Source organism: Lissotriton vulgaris, chromosome 1_1 (assembly GCF_964263255.1).
Source record: "Lissotriton vulgaris chromosome 1_1, aLisVul1.2, whole genome shotgun sequence".
NCBI classification, from domain to species: domain Eukaryota; kingdom Metazoa; phylum Chordata; class Amphibia; order Caudata; family Salamandridae; genus Lissotriton; species Lissotriton vulgaris.
Genome location: NC_141685.1, coordinates 1,616,657,538 through 1,616,684,138, shown reverse-complemented (window position 1 = coordinate 1,616,684,138; position 26,601 = coordinate 1,616,657,538). Strand labels below are relative to the sequence as shown.

Here is a 26,601-nt window from a genome sequence, read left to right as displayed (position 1 = left end):
AAGAGAAATGTATGACTTTGCTAACTGCGTACTGCTAAGTAGTCTATTTCTTAAAAGATAAACTTGAGTAGATTCTGCTAGAGGTGGCTGCAGAAATTATCAATGTCACTATGCCAAACTGTAAAAAAATAAAATAATAGACATATAGGTGAAGAGGCTGCCATCGTCCATTCTGCCTCTTAAGGCGGACGTTTTGAAAAGACTCATCCTACTTAGTTTCAACCTCCCAATGCACTTAATGTTTTCGGGTTGGGAAGAGGAAGAACAGGTTCACTGCAGGGAAAAACACATGGTTCTCCTCCACTCGGTTATGTAAGGCATTATGTTGGGATGCTGTATACAATGAAGCACTTGCCAAGCAGCTTAAGAAGTAATTTTCTGAAGATCTTGAAAGGTTCTACCAACGCTTCTACCGGACGAATATAAAAATTGAAGAGGGTGGGACTAAGTGTCGACAACTGAGGCCCACCTTGGTTCAATGCCTTGAATTCTGATAAAAAAAGAGGCAAGCCTATCATCTGCCCTTCAAATAGAATTCATACCATTGTAATGCTGATCCATAAATCCCAGCTTCCGTCAGTGTGGTCAGCAAGATGGAATGCAAGCTGTATCAATTGCAGCAGACAGGTCCAGTAGCAGCAGGACCAAAAGATATCTATCCTTTGTCTGCCGGCATTATATGGTCATCAAGAACGTGGACCTGCAATTATTCTGTGATGTGATGTGTGCCAGACGAAAACCAGACTGTACAGGCTGTAGAATCTGATGTTGCTCCAAAACCCACAAGATCTGTCTGTTAACTTGCTTGTCAAGGATTTTTATTGAGAAAAGCAATAATAAAATCCGCCGAAAGTTGGAAAGAAAAGGTTTTTTTTTTTGTTAAAGCAAAGGAACAATCAAATACTTTTTCCATTCTTCTGGGACCCAAGCGTTGGTTAGAGATCTATCGCAGGTATCCAAAAGTGGTTTAGCTAGCTCCAAAAAGGATTCACTTTTTGTGGAGAGGGTCCACCGGAGAGCCCGACATGGTTTTTACTGACAATTTCTTTAAACTGTTCTACAGAGAGAAAATACAACTGCTCTAGGCAAGGGGCTGCCGGTACAATTCCAACAGACATTAAAGGGTTCAGGTTGTCACTCGAGGCCCCTAGATCAGACGTGCCAAGAGTCGGAAGGGAAACCCCCCCCAGGTCCCATTTCAGATGTAAAATCTGATGCTGAGTATACAAAAGAGTTGCATACAGCAATGATTTTATCCTCGAAATAGTTTAGCAACTCAGCAGCAAGTCCCTGAGAATATCGGTGTTGATAGGGATAAACTATTAAAAACATTTCTTTAGACGAATTCTGAGGGCCGTAATCATCTTAGCATTTGCTTTTGTCGAGTCTGCCATTCTTTTATGACTTAAGAGCAAGGCTCAGCTCTGTTTTGGCAGTTGGGGAGTAAGCCACGCACTAAGCTCTTTTCAGCTTCTTACAGCCACACTTGGCCTCGTTTAAAGAGGCGATGTGCCAAGGAGTAGATGGTCGTTCATACCTGTCTGCAACCTTCTTTAAAAGCAGCACTGTTTCAAGGGCCAAGTTGACCCACTGAACATAACTTCTATACCTATCCGCCATATAGTCGTATTTTGAGCCCATGCATTTGACACAAGACTGTCTGTAAATTTTGGAATGAATAGTTTGGCCCAGGGATGTTTCAAATGGAGACTATTTGATCTAGACTGACCAGGGTCCCCATTAATAGATGACAATAAAGTTGATCAGATAACGATCTGACCAAAGCTGTGATAAGAAGTCCTGAGAGTGCATTTTTCTTCTTGGGCCAAACATTAGATCCAACATATGGGCGCTATGATGAGGGACCCCAAATGGATGGAACCCTAAAATCCACTTACCATCTTTGCACTACATATCCCCGAGCCTAATAATCGTACTTCCCCTTATTGCCAACCTTCACAGACCCTAAAAAAAATGACTACTTCTCAACACTATCATTCCATAAGCCCTAACAACCTCTTACTATCCCTTTACGTTACCTATTCCTGAACACTAAACACCACCAATCATCCCTTACAGGTTAGTTAGGGGCTTTTAGGATTCAGGAAGGGTAGCATTAACACAACCCATCTCTGAACCAACCTCTTACTACCACCATAATGCTGCCCTTCCCCGAATCATTAAAAGAAATAGTCCCCCAACTTCTTCCACACCTCACTGTAAATGCTTTTATCTACTTTAGAAGGGGGAATCCCCCTGGCCCTGCTCCAGGACACTTACCTTTACCCTATAAGGAATAGAAATGTTCGATTATTTTTCAGCCACTACTTTTTTCATTCTATTTTTTCAGCAGACAACATTTTTGACACACTTGTGCAGTGTACCTTTTTTCCTATGATATGTTCACTGCAAACCACAATTGTGGCCTCTGTCAACACTGTAAACAAAGCACCTCGGAAAGATGTGTGCCTGAGTAGGTTTTGGTGAGTGCAAATTGGTGACTTGCAGGCCACGGTATATGTCAGCTGCAAGCAGTTAACTCACAGAGTCACCCTGCAGTATTTTAGAAAATATTTTCTTTACAAAAAGTAGGTGAACAAAACCACCTTCCAACATGGATTTTTGGTGCACACTTAGTAAATGTATTTAGGAGGGGATGGGATAGACTCAGGCGGGTAGTCGGGTTTTAATGAAAAAGTAACTTGTTTTGGTAGAGACTATCTAACCACAGATTCCTCACCTTAGAATAATCCCCAGGCACTTGACTGGATCAGTAACATTTTGAGTAGTATCCTTGTGCACAGGTAGGTGGCGTTGTTAGGCTCTGGTTCAGCTGAGTTGGAATGGATGTCTCTGTGCGTATATAGTGCCCGCTTACTGGCATCAGTTACTTTTGTGATTATTTCCTCACAAAAAAACGAGGAGCCACACATAAAACTGTGTTTTTTTTCTGACCAGTGTGCAGAGACTAACAGGATCTTTTGGGTGAAGGTGACAGTCTGCACATCGGGGAGGATGGGAGGGTTGATGAGCAATCTGTGGTTAGAGTCTCTACCAGAAAAAACATTGCATAAGGTAAGTAACTTGCTGTTTTGATAGAGACTTTGAACTGCAGATTCCTTACAATAGAATATATACCCAAACAATACCACCCTGGAGGTGGTCCGCATACTGGCTTAGACCAAATAGTCCTGGAGGGTCGAACAGGCGAAATGCCAGTCATAGAGGACTGGGCTATCAATGCAGTAGTGCTTCGAGAACATGTGGAGTGATTCTCACATGGCAGATGTTCAGGACAGGTATCCTGCACTAACACAGTAGTGGCGACTTTGGCCCTGGTGGAACAAGCCCAAAAGCCCTCAGGGGTTTGCCTCTTTCTCAATGTGCCGCAGATTTTTATGCAGAGTACTATCCATCAGGAGATGGTCTGTTTCTGCACAGCCTTACTCTTCCTCATTCTGGCAAACCCACTGGTCTTTGGTGTGATCAGGATAGAAGTAGAGAGATATCATAGGGTCCAAACGATAGAGTTTCTCCTCATTCTTGGAAGGATGAGGCTGAGCGTAGAATGCAGGCACATGGGCAGTATGAAAGGGATTGACTTCCTTCAGGAGCAAAGCTGCACATGTTCGAAGGATACCCTTGTCTGGGAAGAAGTTGGTGTTTGAAGGGAGAACCAACAGAGCCTGAAGCTCTTTGACCCTCCTGGTCGATATAATGGCCATCAGAAAAACTGCCTAGAAGCATGAGGTTAAGAGGTTGAAGTCAAAGAACGCTTCAACCACTTCTTGTGCTTCTTCAAAGAGGAGGTCTTGGAGTGGAAATACAATCATCCACGGAAATGGCTCCTGGAGGGTCTCCAGATCTTAAACTGGACCAGGAACGGAGCAGAACCTTCTTTTGCAGCACTGCTAGGAACTTTATCGCCCACTCACAAATATCCTTCTAGTGCATTAGCTTGCATTCAACTCAGGCCTTGAGTTCAGGTCCCGACCCCAGGCATCAGAAATAGACCAAGTGGGGATCGAACACAGACATCTGCCTGTGATACTTCCCACAAGGCTTGAACCCTGAAGGATTTGCAGGCGACATTCCCCTAGCCCACTGGAGGGAAATCTAAAAACATTTCGATAAAAGGTCAAAATAAGTTTGTCAAAAATTGACAGAGTTACCTCTTCGTATCCGCGCTCTTGGCGCAGAAAAAAAGGAACTGATGTCAGCGTGCTGGGGTGGTGCCTATATAAGCACCTCAACATCACTCTTGATATAGACGAAGAGGACACGGAGCTGAAAGACACCACCTAACGGCGCACAGACTTACTGCTCAAGATTTTCTGGATCCAATCTCACGCAGGAGAATATTCTAAGGTGGGGAGTATTCTAAGGTGAGGAATCTGCGGTGTTTAGTAATCTTCATCAGACACCTAAGACAAATATTGAAAGTTAGGAGAGTTGATGTTACTGCATCAGGTGGACCTACTGGCAGAACTGATGGTGTGGGTGGTCCTTAAATATTGTGTATTGTGTGTATGTCTATGTACCTCAATAGGATATCCATATGTTAACCTTACCCTTACTCACTGCTTTGGCTGAGAATGCATAACTAACAAAAAATCTTACCGAGCGCTTTCATTTTTTCTGCATTTAGTCGCTGTTTGAACGCCAGGGTTTGGCAGCTCATTCCGGATACCTCACAGGAAGCGAGACGCCACACATCTCGTTACCCAAAGGAATGTCCCGAACAAAATCTGTCGGTAAGACCATAGAAGCTTCAATTGGCAAGTGTGTACCCGGTCCACTACCGGGTAGCTTTTCTCTAAAAGAATATCTTTTGAGTCAAAAATACATTTGAAGAACTGGATAATCTTTGACTGTGAAGGAACTGATTTCATAGAATGGATGGTCTTTTAAACTGGCTTATTTTAACAAAGATATGTCCAAGGGATGTGGCCGAATACAACAATTGTGAGATTCAAGTCACCATTCTGATCGTGGTAGGTATGTCAGAGACTATGAACTTATTGGGAGGCTCGGAAGATTTAACGAGGTATAAGGTTTATGTAGTCCCTGTAAGTCCTCAGGTTCTGAAGTGAAAACATTATATCACTGAGGGTACCTAACACTTGGCTTATTTGGTGCCAATACCATGCAGTTCAGGATTCAAAGTGTGCAGTAAATAGCACCTCTTAAGAACGTTACCCTTTGCAAAGAGGAGCAACATCCCGATTTCGATGGTTTCTGCACCAAAATCGTCATGTTCTGCCATTTACCGGGCCTTCTCATTCGGTAAATCTTTGGAGGTTTTACCTGCTGATATATACATATAGATATTTACCTCTGAAAAGTCCAATCCACTCATAAATGTGGCACCTCAGCAGGTACCGCAATTTAGCACAGCACTCGTAATCGAGACCTTCGTCTAATTTCGTGTTTCTCTGATGGTAACTCCAATGCTGAAGCAAGAATTTAGGGCCTCTGCCATGCTCAAATCAGAACCCCGACAATATCAGCATGTTTTACCTGCTGAAATTTATCTCGGGTATGCAGATTTTATAGCACCATGCACTATAAAATCTGCACAGCTCATAATTTAGATATGTGTAGAATTAGCAGTTACCCTATGATTAACCTGCCACCTAGTGACAGGAACTAAACTGCTTTTTAAAGACGATATTGCTATGCCTTGCACATGTAAACATGACTTGGGCCCAATACTGTGCGCATATGTGCACATTCTCTCCTTAACCCTTTTTTATTAAGAAAAGAAAGCTATCAGGGTGATATACTTGACCAGTGGCATAGGGGTTAAATGGAAGATCAAAAAACAAGAGTGTAGAGCATTTTGACTAGCACAAATGTGGTCATCCTACAGGTGACTTACATGTTGGCTATCCAATATCACCAAAATGTGGGTACATTGGACAGAAAGAGTCAATCACGATCCAAAATTCAGGGTTCATCCAATAATACATAATAATTCAGTCTAATGAATAGCTTTAAAAATACTCTCAATCGTCTCACAAAATATGGTTTGAAAAAGCGTTTTTGTTATTAGAAAACAAAAACATGTTTCAGAATCATTATGCTTGTTCAGTACAGTAAATTATACAAAAGTGAAAACCAACCCTTAATATGGGTTGTTCCATTGGCTAACGTATATTTAAGTGATATATCATGATTTAGTACAAGGACAATTGTGGTCCAGGCACTGGTGACTTCCAGACTAGATTATACGAATATCTTGTACCTGGGTCTGCCTCAGTATCTGCTCAACCGTTTGCAGGTAGTTCAAAATGCAGCGGCGAGATTGGTTCTTATTCTAAATCCCAGGACACATATGTCCCTCACCTCAGTGCCCTGCACTGGCTACAAGTGAGAAAGAGGATTAAATGTAACTCTTTGGCGCTTACGTCAAAGCCTTACATGGCGTGGGTGCTGGCTACCTCAGGAATAATTTATCCCATTACTCGTAATCCAGAACTCTGAGGTCTTCAAAGAATGGCCTGGCCTCTGTACCCAGGATACGTCGAGCTCGATCTGGAGGAAGATAATTTAGGTTTCTGGGATCCCAAGCCTAGAACCTGCTCCCGGCGTCCCTCAGAGCCATAACGGGTCTGGCTGTTTTTAGGAAACAGAGTAAAACCTGGCAGTTCTGCAACTAAGGGCACTTGGGAAGGTAGCTAGAGACTATTAGCGCTGGGCCACTCTGGCTGATTAGCCGTGTGCTCTGTAAATAAGTTTCATTAATTCTTGATAAAGTTACTTACACAAGTTTTCTTAACGTTTATCTTAACTAAGTTTTTAAACACTGAGGGGCATATTCACGAGAATTGTGGAGCAGGGCAGTGCAGTGCAGCAAGTTACCTTGCTGCACTGCCCTGCGTCACAAGGAAAGGACAGGAATGTGCTGTATTTATCCAATACAGCGCATTCCTATACTTTCCTTCTGCGCTGGTGCAGTTTCGGCAATCTAACCCCAAAGCAGGTACCCTTGCACCATAGTGCAATGGTGCCTGTGTTGTAGGCAGAATTGATTTTATGAAGAAAGGGGCACCCTCTGCACAAAAACAATCCATCGAGCCGTTTCCCTCATTCTATGTGTGGTGCAGAATGGTACCACACATAGGTAAAAACAGGGAGTAATAAAGATATTTCTCCTTGTTACACCTCACCTGGGAGGCAAATTGTTTTTGTGCATTCCCAGAATGTGTCATAAACCATGGGATTTGCGTGGGAACACCTATTGCAATGCAAATGGAACGCCTCCCTTGCGCAGAGTAATTTAATCAGCAATCTGCACTGTGTTGCATTACTCCATATTTTTAAGCCATTCACAGCCACACAAAGTGGCTTTGCGTGGCTTCATAAATATGGATTAGAGGTTGTATGTAGTGCATGTACCACACTTGGTGGTGCAAGCATGACACAAAGCCTTCCTAAATATGTCCCTAAATATCTCCATATCTGTGCACGACCACTTTATAGAGAGAACCAATTTTCCAATTAATAAAATAAAAGACTGTATAATCAACAAATTTTATTGTTAATCTTTTAGGAAGTGTCAAACTAACTACCATTTGGGTTTTATTTGTAAATTGGAAAGGCGTTCCTCTCTTGGAGAAGTTCAATTCTACTTTTTACTCCAATCGAAGTAAAGTAATTAAAAACTGCTGGAGAACCTGTCCTACCACAGCCCTATACTCTCATTAAACATGGGACCTGATTTAGAGTTTAGCAGTCAGGGTACTTTGTCACAAATGTATCAGAGTATCCTGTTGGCTAAACCCTCATCATGCACACTCTATTTAGAGTTGGGTGGCCCATCATCTCTCAGTCGGCTGTTCCCTTCCTGGCATCGGAGTAAAGACATCAGACTGACTACCCAATTCAAAGCTGGCAGTTTGATATTCTTTTTTTCTATCCATCACCACTAGGGAAAGCCTGGCAGTATTAAAGAGAAAACAAACCTAATGACTGTGTGGTTAGGAATGGTTATGGTATATGTCACTGCACTAAAAGTCGTTCCAAGATACAGGTGCTACACTGCCTAGGTTAATCGACCCAAAGAAACCCCAGATTTTAAATGAACATTCCAAAGTAGTGGGAGAAGCACTCAGTAAATGTAACCACAATTTTACAGTAAAATCGAATTGTTCCATAATCGAAACGGACTTATTAGTCAAATCTCAAAATGAACAAATATCCTCATCTTGACAAATATAAGCAGAACATAGACACAGCAAACACATTATGTCCTGAGGGGAGAGGGACTTCTTCAGAGCTGATAAAAACACATAAAAGACAATAAGCCAAGTCTAAAATCTTGAGGGGCCGATCAAATACAGCACACATAAAAAGTGCAATCATCATAAAAACACACACGCTTAAAAACATGGTACCTATGTGGCATACACCCATCTATCTTGGGCCATGAAACCAAAAAAAGTTCAGTCCAGATCAAAAGTTAAACACCTGAATATACAGAATTTAGTTTTTTTACATTATTCCACAGATACATATTTCACAATTATTTCTCAAGAGCAACCTTTGTTGCATCATCAGCAATAGATAACCACGGTCACTAACTCAATGTCTCTCATTGTGCAATTAACATGCAAACACTCATTAATATTTATCAACAGGCATGAGATTATAGACATTCAATCTAAGTAGAGACAGACGGCCACTATCCTAATCCTAAAGCAAACATAATTTGTTTAATTTAAGTTAAAAACTACAGAAATTCATATTAGTGGCATGAATTTCGTAATTGTCTACGCCAACTATCATGTTAAACCAACAGCATATTGGCCCTTCTTTTAACAAACCCCGCAAATAAATCAAGAGGGTTCAATTATATGTGTTTTACAACATCGATTTCAATCCAAACATGTATGTCTATATTTTATCAGTATTCCTCATCAAATTTAACAACTGCAAGTGTCCCCTGAAAAAGATAGTATTATGTTCAAAAACATGTGCTTAAAGAAATTGTAATGAAATGGTATTTGCTGTTAATATGACTTCAAGAGTAACACAGTTAGAGAGATTTGATTTTTGGAATACGCTAATTTTACAGCCTCGATCTGAGTGAAAACAGTGGACACCAATCTCTACATGACTCATATCAAGTAAATATATATCGTATAATGAGAGCATCAGAATATTTCTGAATATCCCAATCAGTCAAGAGGGAGACAAGCAAAACAGCTATATTGCATTGATCTGAATAAATACAGTGGATGCTAATCCCTACACTACTCAAATAAATATATATTGCGTAACAAAAGCATCGGGATATGTCTGACTATCCCGAACAGTCAAGAAGCATACCAAAGGACCCATTCTCACTCCACTGATTTGTCTGGCAATTTATATATATATAAAAAATCTTTATCAATGTGAGAGAGCTTGAACTTATTTCTTAGGCAATTGCCAGGTCTTCCAACTAGCTCTCCATTAACACTGCTCGGGATGGACCTAGGGATTAGCCCTATAGCAGATGTAGGCTCTTCTAGACCCCTCTTATATTGGCGACGCCTTTGAAGTACACCCCAATTAGCCGAATACAAAGAGGAGTTAAAGGACGTTATGAGGCTTCAAGGGGCAGGGAAACTCCCCTGGTTAGCTTATATCAGGAACACTTGTCAGGCATTCGGGAGGGTAAATATGTGGACATCCCCAGAAGAAATCTGTTCTAAGATTTCTAGAAAGGCACTACTTGAGTCCTTTTGCAAACTTAAACTGGCCCAACTATGGCGGGGGACTCAGCCTGGTTGTCTAACTTCTAAGTTCTTTGAAGTAAAGCAGCAATACAGGCTAGAATTGGCCCTAGATTACATTCAACCGCTTCTAGCAAGAAACTCTGTCTTCAATTTAGACATGGGGCGCTCCCGCTTCAAACATTTACTAACAAGTGGCAGGGCGCCCACACACTAGATTGTCCTGGGGTGACCGAGCTGAGGAAACCGAAATGTACGTTCTCTTTTTCCCTCCTATGGGAAGTCAAGGTCTCGGTGGTTGCTTCAATTGAGCAGGAAGATGGGGATTAGACATTGCACAGAGGTGTTTAGGCTCTTTAAGTATGAGACTGATCTACCTATTTTTTTCTCCATCTTGCGGTTCTTATACTCTATGTGGTGCATTCGTTGAGCTATTCTAAAGAAAGTCCCCACAGGAAATTCTTAGCTCTACAGCAACTTTTATTTACGCTATGTTACGCACCGTTCAGAACAACATGGAATGCACACATTGTATTGTATGTTTACCCCCACTGTTATTAACCCACTTCCTAGGTGTTTTTAAATATACAATTTTAGTCGTTTTAAATCAGATTTCTACCATTGCTTTACAAATATTTATTAGATAAAGACAACGTTTTTAGTACCTAATAGGTGTTTTAACCCTTAATGAAACAATAATTCGCTATAATATGTCCCATTGCTCCCCCTCTTACAGCCAATGTAGAAATGATATATCTTTTTGTACAACACACTATATCGTGCCATAGAACTCTGAGCAGGTATGAGGGAGTCAATCCAAGAATGCAGTCAAAATGTGCACATTCAAAGTGTTTTCACTAAAAAACACAGAAACAATGTATATAGCTTCTATGATGATATACTTTACTGTCTTTTGCTAAAATGTATTGTACTGTTTTTAAATGCAGTTATGGCCTGTATGGCCGAAATAAAGCTTTCTTTCATTGATTGATTGATATATATATATATATAAAATAGTTCAATAAACATTATATCAAGCAAACATATATTGTATTGATTTAAACTAGACTTGATCAGGTGATCTAGGACTAACGTTCAGAAATCCAGATTAACATGGTGATATAATTCTTCTAGCATCATTTTACTAATGCTGATAGCTACCTTTGCTGACACAGGTGTTGACTGCTATTCTAGCAGCTATTGAGATACAGAACAGCTTAAAGGTCAGCAAATGTTATATCATATACATGTGTATTACCTTGTATATCCATGTGAAACAACTTTCTGTAATCATGTGCCTAAAGAGAGTTATAATGGATGCTTGGCAAAGATATAAGGTTAACCCGGAAGTAGTACACTACCGACTTGGGTGCATTAACTAAAGCACAGCAATGTTGAGTCCATCTTGAAAGAGTAATTAATTTTAATATCATGATTTAAATTAACCCCTTCAGCGCTGCACGAATTCCGCTGCGGTGCTGAAGGTTCTAAAGAACCTATGGAACCATGACGGAACGGTTCCGTCATAAGCACAGGCCAACCGACGCTCATGACGGAACCGTTCCGTCTTGAGCATGGAAGAGGTTAAGAAGACCTGTGTGGTTAAGTGATCGCTTGAAAAGCTGAGTATCCAATATGGTGCCCTTTAGAGATGTGATTACAGACACTGGGTTTGCATGGAAATACAAGGTAAAAAAAAGATGAATGACTATAATTAATTCATCTTACAATCTGCCTATTACTTAACTCGTAAAGAAGTGATTTATGTTGTTATGGATGCAGCAGCGAAAGAAGAAAAAATTGTTTTCGTGACTGCTTGTAATATTTTTGTATTTCGAAGGCTGCTTGTTAAAGTAGCTATCAGCACAAGTAACATGGTGTTGAGTAATTACATCACCATCTTAATGTGTTTTTACATTTTTTAGTTTAGATCACTACATCAACTCCGGTTGAGAGGATACACAATATATGTTTGTAAGATAGAACGTTTGCTGAATTGTAAGCTCTTTTTAACTCAATATCAGCTAGAAAAGTAGTCAACATCTGTGTCAACATAGGTAGCTATCGGCATAAGTAACATGGTGCTAGAAGAATTATATCACCATGTTAATGTGGACTCCTGAACCTTAGTTCTAGGACCCCTAATCAAGTCTGGTTTAGATCATATACAATACATGTTTGCTTGATATAATGTTTATTGAATTATTTTTCTGATTTATAAATCGCCTGATGCACCAGTTGAGTGGGAATGGTTCTGCTGGTATGCTACTTGACTGTTCAGGGGAGTCAGGCACATCCTGATGCTTTCATTATACAAGATATATATTTTTTCTTCATCTGTCATGTAGGGATTACCACCCAACATTTATTCAGATCAATGTAATGTAGCTGTTCTGTTGGTGCGTCTCTTGACTGTTTGGGATAGTCAGACATATCCTGACACTTTCGTTATATGATATATATTTTTTGGATAGAAGTTATGTACAGATTGCTGTCCACTGTTTTTACTCGGCTCAAGGCTACAAAAATAACGCACAACAAAAATCTAATCTCTCTAAATGTGTTACTCTTTATGTCATATTAACAGCAAATGCCACTTCATTACAGTTTTGTATACACATGTTTTTGAACATAATATCTTTTTTAGGGGACTTTTGCAGTTATTTCATTTGATGATAAAAACTGATGAAATATAGACACACAGGTTTGGATTGAAATCAATGTGGTAAAACACATAATTTTGAACCCTCTTGATTTTATTTGTGGCATTTCTTGAAAGGAGGGCCAATATGACTGATGGTTTAACATGATAGTTGGCGTAGACAATCCTGAACATCATGTCACGAATTTGAATTTCTGTACTTTTTAACTTAAATAAAACAAATTATGCCTGCTTTACGATTAGGATAATGGTGGTTTCCCCCCTATTTAGATTGAATGTCTATAATTCAGGCCATATTGGTGATAAATATTAATGAGTGTATGCATGTTAATTGCACAATGAGAGACAATGAGTTAATGTTTGTTATTAGAAGTATATCTAGTGCTTATTGATGCAAAAAGGTTGCCTATGATATTTAATTGTAAAATATGTATCAGGGGAATAATGTAAAACATCCTATAATATGGTGTTCTACCTTTGGTTAGGACTGAACTTATTTGTGGTTTTATGTCCTAAGATTACCTGTATGCGTTTTAGGATGCTTGTGCTTTTTGTGCCTGCTATATATGATTGCACCACTCAAGATTTTATCCTTTACTTACTATCTTTTATGTGCTTTCTATCAGCCCTGAAGAAGTCCCTCGGCTCTCTGGAAAAAAACACATTGGCTGTGTCTATGTTCTACTTATATCTGTCATAATGATAATAAAGAAAGTATTTTGGACCCTTTGTGAATATTTGTACATTGTGAGATTTGACTAATAAGTCTATTTTGATTATGAGAGAAAATCAGATTTCACTGGAACATTGTGGTTACATTTACTGAGAGCTTCCCCCACTACTTGGGAAGAAAGATAATGACCCCCACGCCCAGTGAAAATGTTCCCCGGGTGTGGGATCTTTAAGTATATATATATTTTTAAACTTTCTTTTTGAGCCATCAAATCTAATAGCGGCAGTTCATTTGGTACAGAGATCGCTGCTGGGCTGGCTCTAAATATGGTGCTCTTTTGTCTATCAGGGTGGCAGACGTAATGTCCCCTACCCTGACCGACAGAATAAAGATCACCATACAGGTCCTTGATATGCAATTTTAAGATGGCACAGATTCACAGTTGAGTTTTACCACTCTTCCTGTGTTAGGTGAAGACTCTTTGAACACATCTGTCCATTCTAGCATGCTCCCCTAAATGCATTTATAATTTCCTGGCAAACATCAGAACTCTGCCTCACTTGAAAATAGTTCTAATATCCTTATGGTAGTATTACACTTTTACTCTCCAGATGAAGTATTTCATGTAAAGTTACATGTATGTACACAGTGTCTGATTTAGTGTGTCATCTCTTGGCAGGAGAAGATGAGAAACTTTCAGCCTCCCTTCTGGATGGAAAATTCCCCCGGAGCACATCAATGCAGGATACAGTTAAAGAAGGACAAGCAATTCCACCCCCACCTCAGACAGCAGCCCCCTCTCCTCCTTCTCCTTCTCCTTATTACTATGACACAGCTGCACCACCATCTTTCTCACCCCCTCCACCTCCCGGGAGAGTGTATGATACCATAAGATCTAGCTTTAAGCCAGCTCTTGAGGCTAAACTTCATGGCTTTCCACAAGTTATCAGCACAGCAGAAATTTATGATCCAGGAAGGACTTCCATCCCACATCCAGATAGGCAGAAACGAGCCCGCTCTATGATAATTCTCCAGGATTCCTCCCACATCCCAGTTGAACCTACTGAAATCCCCCGACCTGGACCTTCTTCCACCCCACCTGAAAAGCTAAAACGGAAAGGGCGCGTAATTGACAATCCCTACGCCAACATGGGTCAGTTTAATGTAAGCTTATTCGCCCCTACGAAACCTCATAGGAAAAAGACTCCGTTGGTGAAACAGCTGCAAGTGGAGGATGCTCAAGAAAGAGCAGCACTGTCCCTTGCAGGAAGCTTTTCTAGAGACCCCTCTCCCACACGCAGAAGTCCTCGCCAAAGTGTGATGGACCTGCAACAGCAGTTAGGCATGACCCAAGCTGAGCAGCTTAGCAGCCCCTTTGCCACTGCCCTTGCTACTGTAATGAAGGACAGAGAACGACGCCTTGATGAGAAGCGGAAATCCACTGTCTTCCTATCCGTGGGGGCTATTGAAGGAAGTTCCCCCACTGCTGACTTGCCATCCCTGCAGCAGTCCAGGTCTGTTGATGAGCGATTGCTAGGAAGCCGAGATGTGCTGCTGCCTTCCCCCGTCTCAGCTTTAAAGCCATTGATCAGTAGTTCATCTTCAACCTTCATCCATCCTCTTACAGGAAAACCACTGGATCCAAATTCACCCCTAGCACTTGCGCTGGCCGCAAGGGAGAGGGCCCTAGCCACCCAAGGCTCATCAAGGTCTCCAACCCCTGTCAAAAGCCCTGATTCTGACAGAGCAACACCCCTGTTTGTGGACATCCAAACCAAAGAAACAGAAAGGGGAGGGTTGGAAGGCTTAATATCACCTGCATTCTCTCCTGGAGGCAAAGCCTATGAGCCAGCTCCTGGGGCTGTGTCCCCAATACAAGGCCATTGGGGAACCCCTTCTACACTGAGAAAAGAGATGGAGATGCGAGCAGAAAAGCCTGAAAAGGAGGAGAAGAAACATGAAGATTTGAAGACTATGATAATTAGTATAGTAGATACATCCCAGCAGAAGACTGCAGGTCTAATTATGGTCCATGCAACTAGTAATGGCGAGGAGATAGGACTTGGAAGGAAAGAAGAGAGACCTGCAGTTACTGACGTACCCAGAGAACCAAGTCACTTACAAAGAATGGAGATTCAGCCCAGTCCTGTGAGCAAGCCTCCACTCAGCCCGATGTCTGCTAAGACACTTGGGCAGGGAAGCTCTGAGGAAGACGTAGAGCCATATACAGTTTCTCTGCCACCTGCTCAGTTGTCTTCAAGTGATGAAGAGACAAGGGAGGAGTTGGCCAAGATTGGACTGCTGCCTCCTCCGGATGAGTTTGCAAATGGAGTATTGGTCACCAAACCTGGCACACCAATTAGCCAACTGGCTAAGCCTACAACGCCATCCATACCAGCGGCAGCAGTAGCACCTTCTACCACTGGTGGAACACCCTCAGGGAAGCCCTCTGATGCCTCCGTAGCCCCTGAGTCTGCTGCTGACTCAGGGGTGGAAGAAGTGGACACCAGAAGTTCTAGTGACCATCACTTAGAGACTACAAGCACCATCTCCACAGTCTCCAGCATGTCCACACTGTCTTCGGAGAGTGGGGAACCCACTGACACATACACTTCCTTTGCGGATGGACAAACTTTTATACTCGATAAGCCGCCAGTGCCTCCTAAGCCAAAACTCAAGTCCCAGCTCAGCAAGGGGCAAGTTACTTTCAGGGACCCACTTTTGAAGCAGTCTTCGGACAGCGAGCTCTTCTCCCAGCAACACGCAGCCACTCTGGCCTCTACCAGTATTGGCCGCCCACGCTACCTCTTTCAAAGAAGGTCCAAGCTATGGGGGGATCCTGTAGAGAGTAGACCAACACATGGGTCAGAAGAAGACAAGCCAACTGTGATCAGTGAACTCAGTTCCCGGCTGCAGCTGCTGAATAAGGACACAAGATCATTGGGCGAGGAACCCACAGGTTCAACTTTGGATCCTGGCAAAAAGTCTCCAGTGGTTGCTGCACGGTAAGAACTTTCTCTAGTCTCTGACCAACAGCATAGACTAGGAGACTCTTGTGGCAATATCTGCATGTAGAGGGAGGGAGTAAATAAGTGGAGATGTGATAATGAAGTTCCAACCTCACTTAGACAAGAGAATTCTTAAAAGGTAAGAGACATCAATGTGCGCAAAGCATATTAACAAGACATGGGTGAAATACTTTCAAAATGATATTCAGTCTCATCTTAGCTTAAAATTAGATTAATCGCATGCTAAATTCTTCTGCTCAAATTCCTTAACCAATCTCCACCTTCCTAATTTTCTATTATTCTTTCTTTTGCTGTTTCATCTTATTCCTCCTGTTCTCCTAATCTGTTTCACCTACATATGTAAATTGGTAGTTTTTGCACTGGTTTGGGGCAGTCCTCTTGAGAAATCCATGCCAAACATTAAGCTCCTACGTTTTCTTAAGCAACAATGCTCATACCCACCAAAGGTTTTGTGGAAACTCACAGACAACTCACCATTGACATCAAAGTATCTACAACAAGCAACGTATTACTTTAATACTGCTGTAACATTTCTTTTGTAATAAGCTGCACATATAACTAAGTGAAAAGTTTTTATTCAATTATCAAAATATGTTTAGACAGGTATGTGATTCCTATATAAGCAAACAACAGATCTGTGACTGTAAGTCACATATTCCAATTTACTGAGTAAGGGGCAGCATTCACTTCCACTTGCAGGTACCATTTGACATGGAGGGAAATTGTCATGGCCAACTATACCAGCAGTCAGCCCCTTTGCCTTCCAGTAGTCTAATAAACCTGTGCAGCAAGTGAAACACCTGTACACCAGACACAGGAGAAATAGGAAAAGTGGTAGGGAAGGAAGAACCACTGGTGTCTTCTCTGGTGGAGTGTTGTAATACAAATATTGTTAAACATATGTAAACACAGTGAATAATAATAGTTTATCAGTCTTATAAATTCATTCATACCACTCACTGTCCTGGAAGTAGGGGGGAACAAGAGGATGCAGACTCCAAGAAGAGATTTGATCAGCATTTCTAAGGAGGCGCAAATGAATATCAATAGTAAGCTCAATCAGAGGAGAATGTTGAATGGAAGAAGAACCAGAGGGAATGGCAAAAACAATAAAGGTGCAATTATAGAAAAAAACTGGTGCAAACTAGATGGGACAAAGACCCTCAAACACACTCAGTTGCCAGGCAAGGAAGTAAAGTTCTTTCTGTCTTTGAGCTATTATGCCACTCTTAGAAGGCAAGAGGAAGTAAACCTATCGCCATCTTGGAATGGTTTGTTTCAATCCGACAGACTGGTAGTGGTAGCCATCTTGCTTTGGGAAAGGTGCTACCTTTTCCACCCATCATGACCATAATAAGTCCACTGAGCACCACAATCTCCAACTCCCACTTGAGCGACCTTTGCACTGCCTACCTCCCACCACTAGCCTACATGTTTTTCTGCCATGGTGTTTGCCTCCTTGTTTGGATGTAGGATCTGAGTAAGATTTCAGGTGAATCCAAACAGAAATGCACTAGATGACTAGGTTTTCTGTAGTCCCATGTCTGGATTGTTAATGTGTTGAACACCCAAATAGTTAGCGTTCACAAATATTTATAATGTCTTTTCTAACAACCATTGCACTTCTAGATTGGCATTTGTGTCTTTCAAGAGTAGTTGTGCAATGAATGTGGGCAAGTGCACATAAATCCCCTTTTATTTTACAGCGACTAGAGAAGAAGGAATTTGTCCATCTAAAACTTTATTTCAATATGAAGAAAAAAGGAGTAAATAAGAGTAGTTGTGCAATGAATGTGGGCAAGTGCACATAAATCCCCTTTTATTTTACAGCGACTAGAGAAGAAGGAATTTGTCCATCTAAAACTTTATTTCAATATGAAGAAAAAAGGAGTAAATGATACACATGTAGCTGTAGCTTTACTCTGCCGCTACCCCTGTGAATTCTCTGCTAGCAGAGAGTGTGCAGTTGAAGGACTAGAGTTGGCTGATATGTCCGTTGAAAAAACATCATCCTCTCCAGCTTTGTAACCCTGTAATGAGTCACATCTGTATGGTGAGACTCCAGAAATATGAATTTCCCCCAAATAAACACACAAATGGCAGGAAATGACAAGTAGGGTCCAATAAAAGTGATGGGTTTCTTAAAATGTTTGAGCTTGTACCATCTCTTGAGCTTGTACCATCTCAGTCCAATCAGCATCATGGGAACCATCTCAGCTATTTTTTCTGCTCTATTCTACCAATTGTCAACTGGGTAGAACTGAGGTCTTCAGTCACGGAATGGGATGGTTGGTTATGAAAGAGGCTAGGGTATGCATCAGGGCAGATACTCTTGCTACAGAACTGCCTTACCTCACAGTAACTTTGCCTTTTCTAGTAACCCTAAAATATATTTTGTAGTAATAAAATATAAGTGAGGTGGGTAATGCAGTCGCCTGTCATCTGGAGATACTTTTGAGAAATGCTTGCCTGACTAGGCTAATGGCTTGTGCACCAGAGACTAGTCAGCAATACCTAGAGAATGTGTCATCTGATTTCCATGTTGCAGCTCTGAAGATTTACAGTAACAGCACATTTCTTAGAAGGACAATTTCAACAACCCATGGTTTGCCATATTTTTCAAGTGTGCTCTTCATCCTTTTATACCCTTACCTTTCATCACACCTAACTGGGAAAAGGGAAGGGATGTCTGCGATATAAATGTCATCATCCACTATATTAAAGATTAAGGCGCATACTATGGCATTGAGATTCTGTACTCTTGTTCTCCAACATCTCACTGTACATTGGATGGCACGAAGACATTGATTTGAAGGGCTTAAGTGAAGCCTGGCATTAGGAATGTCATAATATGCTGGATGGCGTTGAACTTATCAGCTTATCCTATATATATATGTATATATATATATATATATATATATATATATAGAGCAACACAATCCGACTATGTAGTCGAAAAACGGCAAGGACGCTGGTATCCGATTTCCAATATTTTAATGCAAACCCCCCTCACCCCAGACAAAATAAATATATATATATTCCAAACAAAGGTTGCCCCAAGAAGATGCTGACTCAGAGGGTTCACGCACACAAAGCCACTGGCAGCAGGATTTCTCAGCATGCTCCCCGCACTCCAAATGTAGCCATACGCGTTTCGAGCATTCACTGCTCTTGATCACTGGCAGCTCACACAGGAAGGAAGCGGGCTGATAGGAACATCAATATTATTCAATACAGGTCCCGCCCACATGGGCTTTGGCATTGTGGTCCTTGTAGCCCTAATTATAGCCAAAAAAGACCTTACAGTTCCTTAATTCTAGCCAAGTGGATACCGCTGCCTCCATGCATATTTAAATGTATTTTCCTGTTAGGTGGAAAGCGTTTCAAGCACCGCTGAGAGTCCGCTAATATTGACCAGCGGCTCAGGCCCCCTCCATTCTCGGTTAGTACTCGACATCCAAGCACTCGAGAGCCGCCTAGCACGCGGCAGAGCATCTTCGCGACTGGACTGGCCGCATCATATTCCAAACAAAGTTTGCCCCAAGAAGATGCTGACTCATAGAGGGGTCACGCACACAAAGCCACTGGCAGCAGGATTTCTCAGCATGCTCCCCGCACTCCAAATATAGCCATACGCGTTTCGAGCATTCACTGCTCTTGATCACTGGCAGCTCACACAGGAGGAAGCGGGCTGTTAGGAACATCAATTTTATTCAATACAGGTCCCGCCCACATGGACTTTGGCATTGTGGTCCTTGTAGTCTTAATTATAGCCAAAAAAGACCTTACAGTTCCTTAATTCTAGCCAAGTGGATACCGCTGCCTCCATGCATGTTTAAATGTATTTTCCTGTTAGGTGGAAAGCGTTTCAAGCGCTTAAAGAGACGAGTTGGAATGACTGCTCTGCTGCTGTCTGCAAATAAAGGTTGGAACTCTTCATGTGAGGCGTCTTCATTTGGGCAACCTTGTGGAATGAAATTGAGCGGCTAGTCCGGCCGCGAAGGCGCCCCGCTGCCTGAACATGGCGGCTCCAAAGCACTTGTAATCACGGGCGCTCAGAGGAATGAGGAGGCATTTTTTGCATGAGGTCAAGGGCAGCAGGGCTATTGTTACGTCACGTACTCACCCACTGGGGAAAGAAACTATTGGGACTTTACAGCGGCACCCAAACGGGTTGGTATTTTGTGGGACTACAGTAACCATGAGGCTTCTCTGCCGACGCCCACTGGGGCGGGACTTGGACTGTATTTAACAGGTGGTCCTACACCCTGCTGCTGTTTCCAGAAATGCTAAGCCCATGAGGAAGGACACACAGATGTCTGAAACGCGTCGGCATTTCGGCATTTATTTGATTAAAGAGACGAGGTGGAATGACTGCTCTGCTGCTGTCTGCAAATAAAGGCTGGAACTCTTCATGTGAGGCGTCTTCATTTGGGCAACCTTGTGAAATGAAATTGAGCGGCTAGTCCGGCCGCGAAGGCGCCCCGCTGCCTGAACATGGCGGCTCCAAAGCGCTTGTAATCACGGGCGCTCAGAGGAATGAGGAGGCATTTTTTGCATGAGGTCAAGGGCAGCAGGGCTATTGTTACATCACGTACTCACCCACTGGGGAAAGAAACTTTTGGGACTTTACAGCGGCACCCAAACGGGTTGGTATTTTGTGGGACTACAGTAACCATGAGGCTTCTCTGCCGACGCCCACTGGGGCGGGACTTGGACTGTATTTAACAGGTGGTCCTACACCCTGCTGCTGTTTCCAGTAATGCTGAGCCCATGAGGAAGGACACACAGATGTCTGAAACGCGTCGGCATTTCGGCATTTATTTGATTAAAGAGACGAGTTGGAATGACTGCTCTGCTGCTGTCTGCAAATAAAGGCTGGAACTCTTCATGTGAGGCGTCTTCATTTGGGCAACCTTGTGAAATGAAATTGAGCGGCTAGTCCGGCCGCGAAGGCGCCCCGCTGCCTGAACATGGCGGCTCCAAAGCGCTTGTAATCACGGGTGCTCAGAGGAATGAGGAGGCATTTTTTGCATGAGGTCAAGGGCAGCAGGGCTATTGTTACATCACGTACTCACCCACTGGGGAAAGAAACTATTGGGACTTTACAGCGGCACCCAAACGGGTTGGTATTTTGTGGGACTACAGTAACCATGAGGCTTTTATGCCGACGCCCACTGGGGCGGGACTTGGACTGTATTTAACAGGTGGTCCTACACCCTGCTGCTGTTTCCAGTAATGCTGAGCCCATGAGGAAGGACACACAGATGTCTGAAAAGCGTCGGCATTTCGGCATTTATTTGATTAAAGAGACGAGTTGGAATGACTGCTCTGCTGCTGTCTGCAAATAAAGGCTGGAACTCTTCATGTGAGGCGTCTTCATTTGGGAAACCTTGTGGAATGAAATTGAGCGGCTAGTCCGGCCGCGAAGGTCCCCCGCTGCCTGAACATGGCGGCTCCAAAGCGCTTGTAATCACGGGCGCTCAGAGGAATGAGGAGGCATTTTTTGCATGAGGTCAAGGGCAGCAGGGCTATTGTTACATCACGTACTCACCCACTGGGGAAAGAAACTATTGGGACTTTACAGCGGCACCCAAACGGGTTGGTATTTTGTGGGACTACAGTAAGTATGAGCGGAAAATCCTTTCCGCTCGCGGATTTTGCGAATTTTCTGTAAATTCGCGATCCGCGAACTCCCGTGAATTTACCGAGAATTCGCAAATCCGCGAGCGGCGGATTATTCCGTGGGCAAAAGTTGAAGCCTGGCCTGTTGTAACTATTTTACAATGGCGCCGGCAAGCTGCCAGCACCATCCTAAAATAGTTACTAAGTTAGCTTCAACAGGAAGCTCTTATAGATAAAATAAAGCAGGTGCTCGATTTTATCTATTAGAGCTTCCTGTTGAGGCTAATTTAGTAACTATTTTAGGATGGCGCTGGCAGCTAGCCGGCGCCATCGTAAAATAGTTACAACAGGCCAGGCTGGTGTAATTTCCTTTCCCAAATGTACCGTGGAACATCAGCTGTGATGCCGGATAGAGGCCTTTGCATCCTTGACTTTCAGTAGCGCAATACCTGTGCTGTTCTTGTGACCAGGGGCTTCTTTCTCTTCATCTGCTGAACTGATCTTTCTCTGACCTATTATACACACAAGAGGCATGTGAACTCGCATTGAAGCCCCGCACGTTTGGTCCCGCTCACACACTCGCGGTGTGCACCGTCTTCCCGCCATTTACCCACTATGATGGACAGCTCACTCAGGGACCCCTGCGCCCTTCGGGGCGATTGCATAGTAACACACACATGGTCGCTCGAACTAGTTGAAGCTCAAATTCAGTGACTCATTCATTAGCCCAAAAACAATCGTGAGCGTCGTCGAGGCTGGGCAGGTGTGCCTTCATCCCAAATCTACCGTGGAACATCAGCTGTGATGCTGGATAGAGGCCTTTGCATCCTTGACTTTCACGAGCACAATACCCGTGCTGTTCTTGTGACCAGGGGCTTCTTTCTCTTTATCTGCTGAACTGATCCTTCTCAGACCTTTTAAACACACAAGAGGCAAGTGCACTCGCATGGAAGCCCCGCCCCAAATCCGCGGATCTGCAAATCCGCAAAATCCGCGGATCGTGGATCCGCAAAATCCGCCCATGCTTAGACTACAGTAACCATGAGGCTTTTCTGCCGACGCCCACTGGGGCGGGACTTGGACTGTATTTAACAGGTGGTCCTACACCCTGCTGCTGTTTCCAGTAATGCTGAGCCCATGAGGAAGGACACACAGATGTCTGAAACGCGTCGGCATTTCGGCATTTATTTGATTAAAGAGACAAGTTGGAATGACTGCTCTGCTGCTGTCTGCAAATAAAGGCTGGAACTCTTCATGTGAGGCGTCTTCATTTGGGCAACCTTGTGGAATGAAATTGAGTGGCTAGTCCGGCCGCGAAGGTCCCCCGCTGCCTGAACATGGCGGCTCCAAAGCGCTTGTAATCACGGGCGCTCAGAGGAATGAGGAGGCATTTTTTGCATGAGGTCAAGGGCAGCAGGACTATTGTTACATGACGTACTCACCCACTGGGGAAAGAAACTATTGGGACTTTACAGCGGCACCCAAACTGGTTGGTATTTTGTGGGACTACAGTAACCATGAGGCTTCTCTGCCGACGCCCACTGGGGCGGGACTTGGACTGTATTTAACAGGTGGTCCTACACCCTGCTGCTGTTTCCAGTAATGCTGAGCCCATGAGGAAGGACACACAGATGTCTGAAACGCGTCGGCATTTCGGCATTTATTTGATTAAAGAGACGAGTTGGAATGACTGCTCTGCTGCTGTCTGCAAATAAAGGCTGGAACTCTTCATGTGAGGCGTCTTCATTTGGGAAACCTTGTGGAATGAAATTGAGCGGCCAGTCCGGCCGCGAAGGCGCCCCGCTGCCTGAACATGGCGGCTCCAAAGCGCTTGTAATCACGGGCGCTCAGAGGAATGAGGAGGCATTTTTTGCATGAGGTCAAGGGCAGCAGGGCTATTGTTACATCACGTACTCACCCACTGGGGAAAGAAACTATTGGGACTTTACAGCGGCACCCAAACGGGTTGGTATTTTGTGGGACTACAGTAACCATGAGGCTTCTCTGCCGACGCCCACTGGGGCGGGACTTGGACTGTATTTAACAGGTGGTCCTAAACCCTGCTGCTGTTTCCAGTAATGCTGAGCCCATGAGGAAGGACACACAGATGTCTGAAACGCGTCGGCATTTCGGCATTTATTTGATTAAAGAGACGAGTTGGAATGACTGCTCTGCTGCTGTCTGCAAATAAAGGCTGGAACTCTTCATGTGAGGCCTCTTCATTTGGGCAACCTTGTGGAATATATATATATATATATATATATATATATATATATATATATATATATATATATATATATATATATATATATATATATATATAGTTCATTAAGTCTTTATTTCGATTATAAAACAATAAAAGACATTGCAATCAATTAAAAAGTTAAACAAGTTAAAAATGCTTCATTGAAAGTGATCGAGTCGAGGCAGAACTAACATTAATATAAAGCAATCATAATAAGATGTTTGAATTAAGTATTAATAAATATAATGTATGTTAGTATATTCATGTATGTATGTATGTATATGTATAAATATATATATATATATATCCACATCTAAAGGTCGTCCCAATGGAAGAAGCCGCAAGGTCGGTATTATGTTTTTCCAATTTATTGCAGGCAGCTACATGCAATGTACAGCAGGGAAACAGACAGTTCATAGCCTGCCAAATCAGTTTCGGGAATCCACTCCCTTCTCCAAGTTTTCTAGCGCACTTTATCTCAAAAGCGCCTACCTCAGTTGGGTGTGGCCGTACACACAGCCTTCTGGTAATATGCCATTCTTAATGCCAGGCTTGTGTTTCCTTAGCGCTGTGAGATCTAAACAGCGTTATCCCAATAAGTGTTTGGACGCTGAATGTAAAGTGATGTATTCTGTTTATTTCGAAATGCACAGCCACCTCTGCTTAACCAATAATCAGTGTGTATGAGGTACCAAGGTCCATCACTGATCATCTCGGAGGAATTAAATAATCCCATTGTTTGTATTGCAGTGACCACTATTTAGAATAGTTGTAGTAATATACACATGCGGGACATTTGCACCTTATAATGTCCACATGTCTTTATTCCGTATCAGGAGGGAACTCAAGTCCCCTGTTATGGAAAAATACATTCTCCCGGTAGCTCCGACCGCAAGGGAGTCTTCTCACGGCCAAACTCTCAGGAAAACTGGATCAGGAGGGAGAATAACCTATGCCTAGAAGCAAGGAAATGCAAAACTACTGCTGAAAGTTGCAAACATAGTAACACAACACCCTTTTTAGGAATATTACGGTTTGACCAACAGAAACTGGGTAAATCTATCAGCTTCATGTCCCCCAGGTTTTCACTTTGTGGTAATAATTGCAGGCATGCCTATAAAATATTGTCAATACAGCAATGTGCTGGGTCGAGATCCCATGGTGGCCTACAGCACCACATGCCTTCAAGTACACATTACAAACCAAGCATAACAATCATTCAGTGAATGTCCAATGCCATGGAACCAGGCATGATATGGGAGAAAGTCTTCTAATGGCTGAAACAAGCTGGTGTCTCAGGCACTACAAGTTTAGGATTAGTAAGCATACAAAAAAAGAACAACACAAATTAATTTAAACTTCCTAACTTCCCAGTTTGGTTAACCCCTCCCATGCTGGTGACGAACCCCAGCCGTCACGCCCCGCGGTGGGAGTGTGCTGATGACGGCTAGGGTTCGTCACGGCCCCGCCCTGTTCTTTTGTTTACCGCACAGCGGTAAAATCGCCGTCGCAGCGAAGGGGCTAAGCACCAGATATTTTAATCAGCTCACTGGCGGATACTTATTATTTAACTGGCATATTCATGAGCTCACTAATCCTTTGTGCCAACAATGCACATCTTCCGCACTACCTATATCATCCCTGTGTCTATTCAGTTGTGTTCTTCAGCTAATTAATAATCACTGTCTCGCAAAAATAACTTGATCAGTTTATTAGAGCACCCTGTAGCTTGAATCATCTTGATAAACCTGTCGTCAAAAGATAGCTTCATCACTCAACACCACCACTTGTGTCTTTAGAATTCCTTTTTCATCTACATACTACTATTCAGACATTCAGCAGGCATCCTCATCCGCAAAAGAAACAATTGATGAACGGAATGCTAGACAATGCAAACATTCACCCCCAATCACAAGGATCTGTGTAAAATCCATCATACTTTTGCTCACTACACCACCCAAGTTTGGACCCAGCCATATGCAAATCAACCTTTACCCTGTTCTTTGTGGGAACAGTCCAGCCCGATCTGCCAAGCCAGGTCCTCCCTGGACCGGAAACAAGCATCCTGGGACCGGTTTCAAGGCATCACCCTTCATCAGCCAGGCTAGCTTGAATCCAGTGGTGTAGTGAGCCTGGGATCCACGTCTCGGCATACCCTTCCCACTTAGGGCGCCATATGCAAAAGAAACAATTGATGGGTGGAATGCTGAACAATGCAAACATTCACCCCCCGTAACAAGGATATGGGTTAAATCCATCATTCTTTTGCCCACCACACCACCCCAGTTTGGACCCAGCCATATGCAAATCAGTCTTGAACCTGTTCCTTGTGGGAACAGTGCAGCCCGAATTGCCAAGCCAGGTCCTTCCTGGACTAGAAATAAGCATCCTGGGACCGGTTTCAAGGCATCACCCTTTATCAGCCAGGCTAGCTTGAATCCAGTGGTGTAGGGAGCACTGTACTCACGTCTAGGCATACGCTTCCCACTTAGGGCGACATATGCAAAAGAAACAATTGACGGGCGGAATGTTGGACAATGAAAACATTTACCCCCCGTCACAAGGATCTGGGTAAATCTATCATTCTTTTGATCACCACACCACCCCAGTTTGGACCCAGCCATATGCATATCAGTCTTGACCCT

General features: G+C 43.0%; 1 protein-coding gene across 1 annotated transcript in view; it reads left to right on the top strand.

Annotated features, from left to right (window-relative positions):
- Positions 1–26,601, top strand: part of SHANK3 (SH3 and multiple ankyrin repeat domains 3) — a 1,483,929-nt gene that overhangs the window by 1,320,121 nt on the left and 137,207 nt on the right. Inside the window, exons 20-21 of the mRNA XM_086918824.1 lie at positions 4,649–4,754; positions 13,737–16,062. Of these exons, the coding sequence (XP_086774950.1) occupies positions 4,649–4,754; positions 13,737–16,062 (2,432 nt within the window). The remainder of the gene's footprint in view (positions 1–4,648; positions 4,755–13,736; positions 16,063–26,601) is intronic.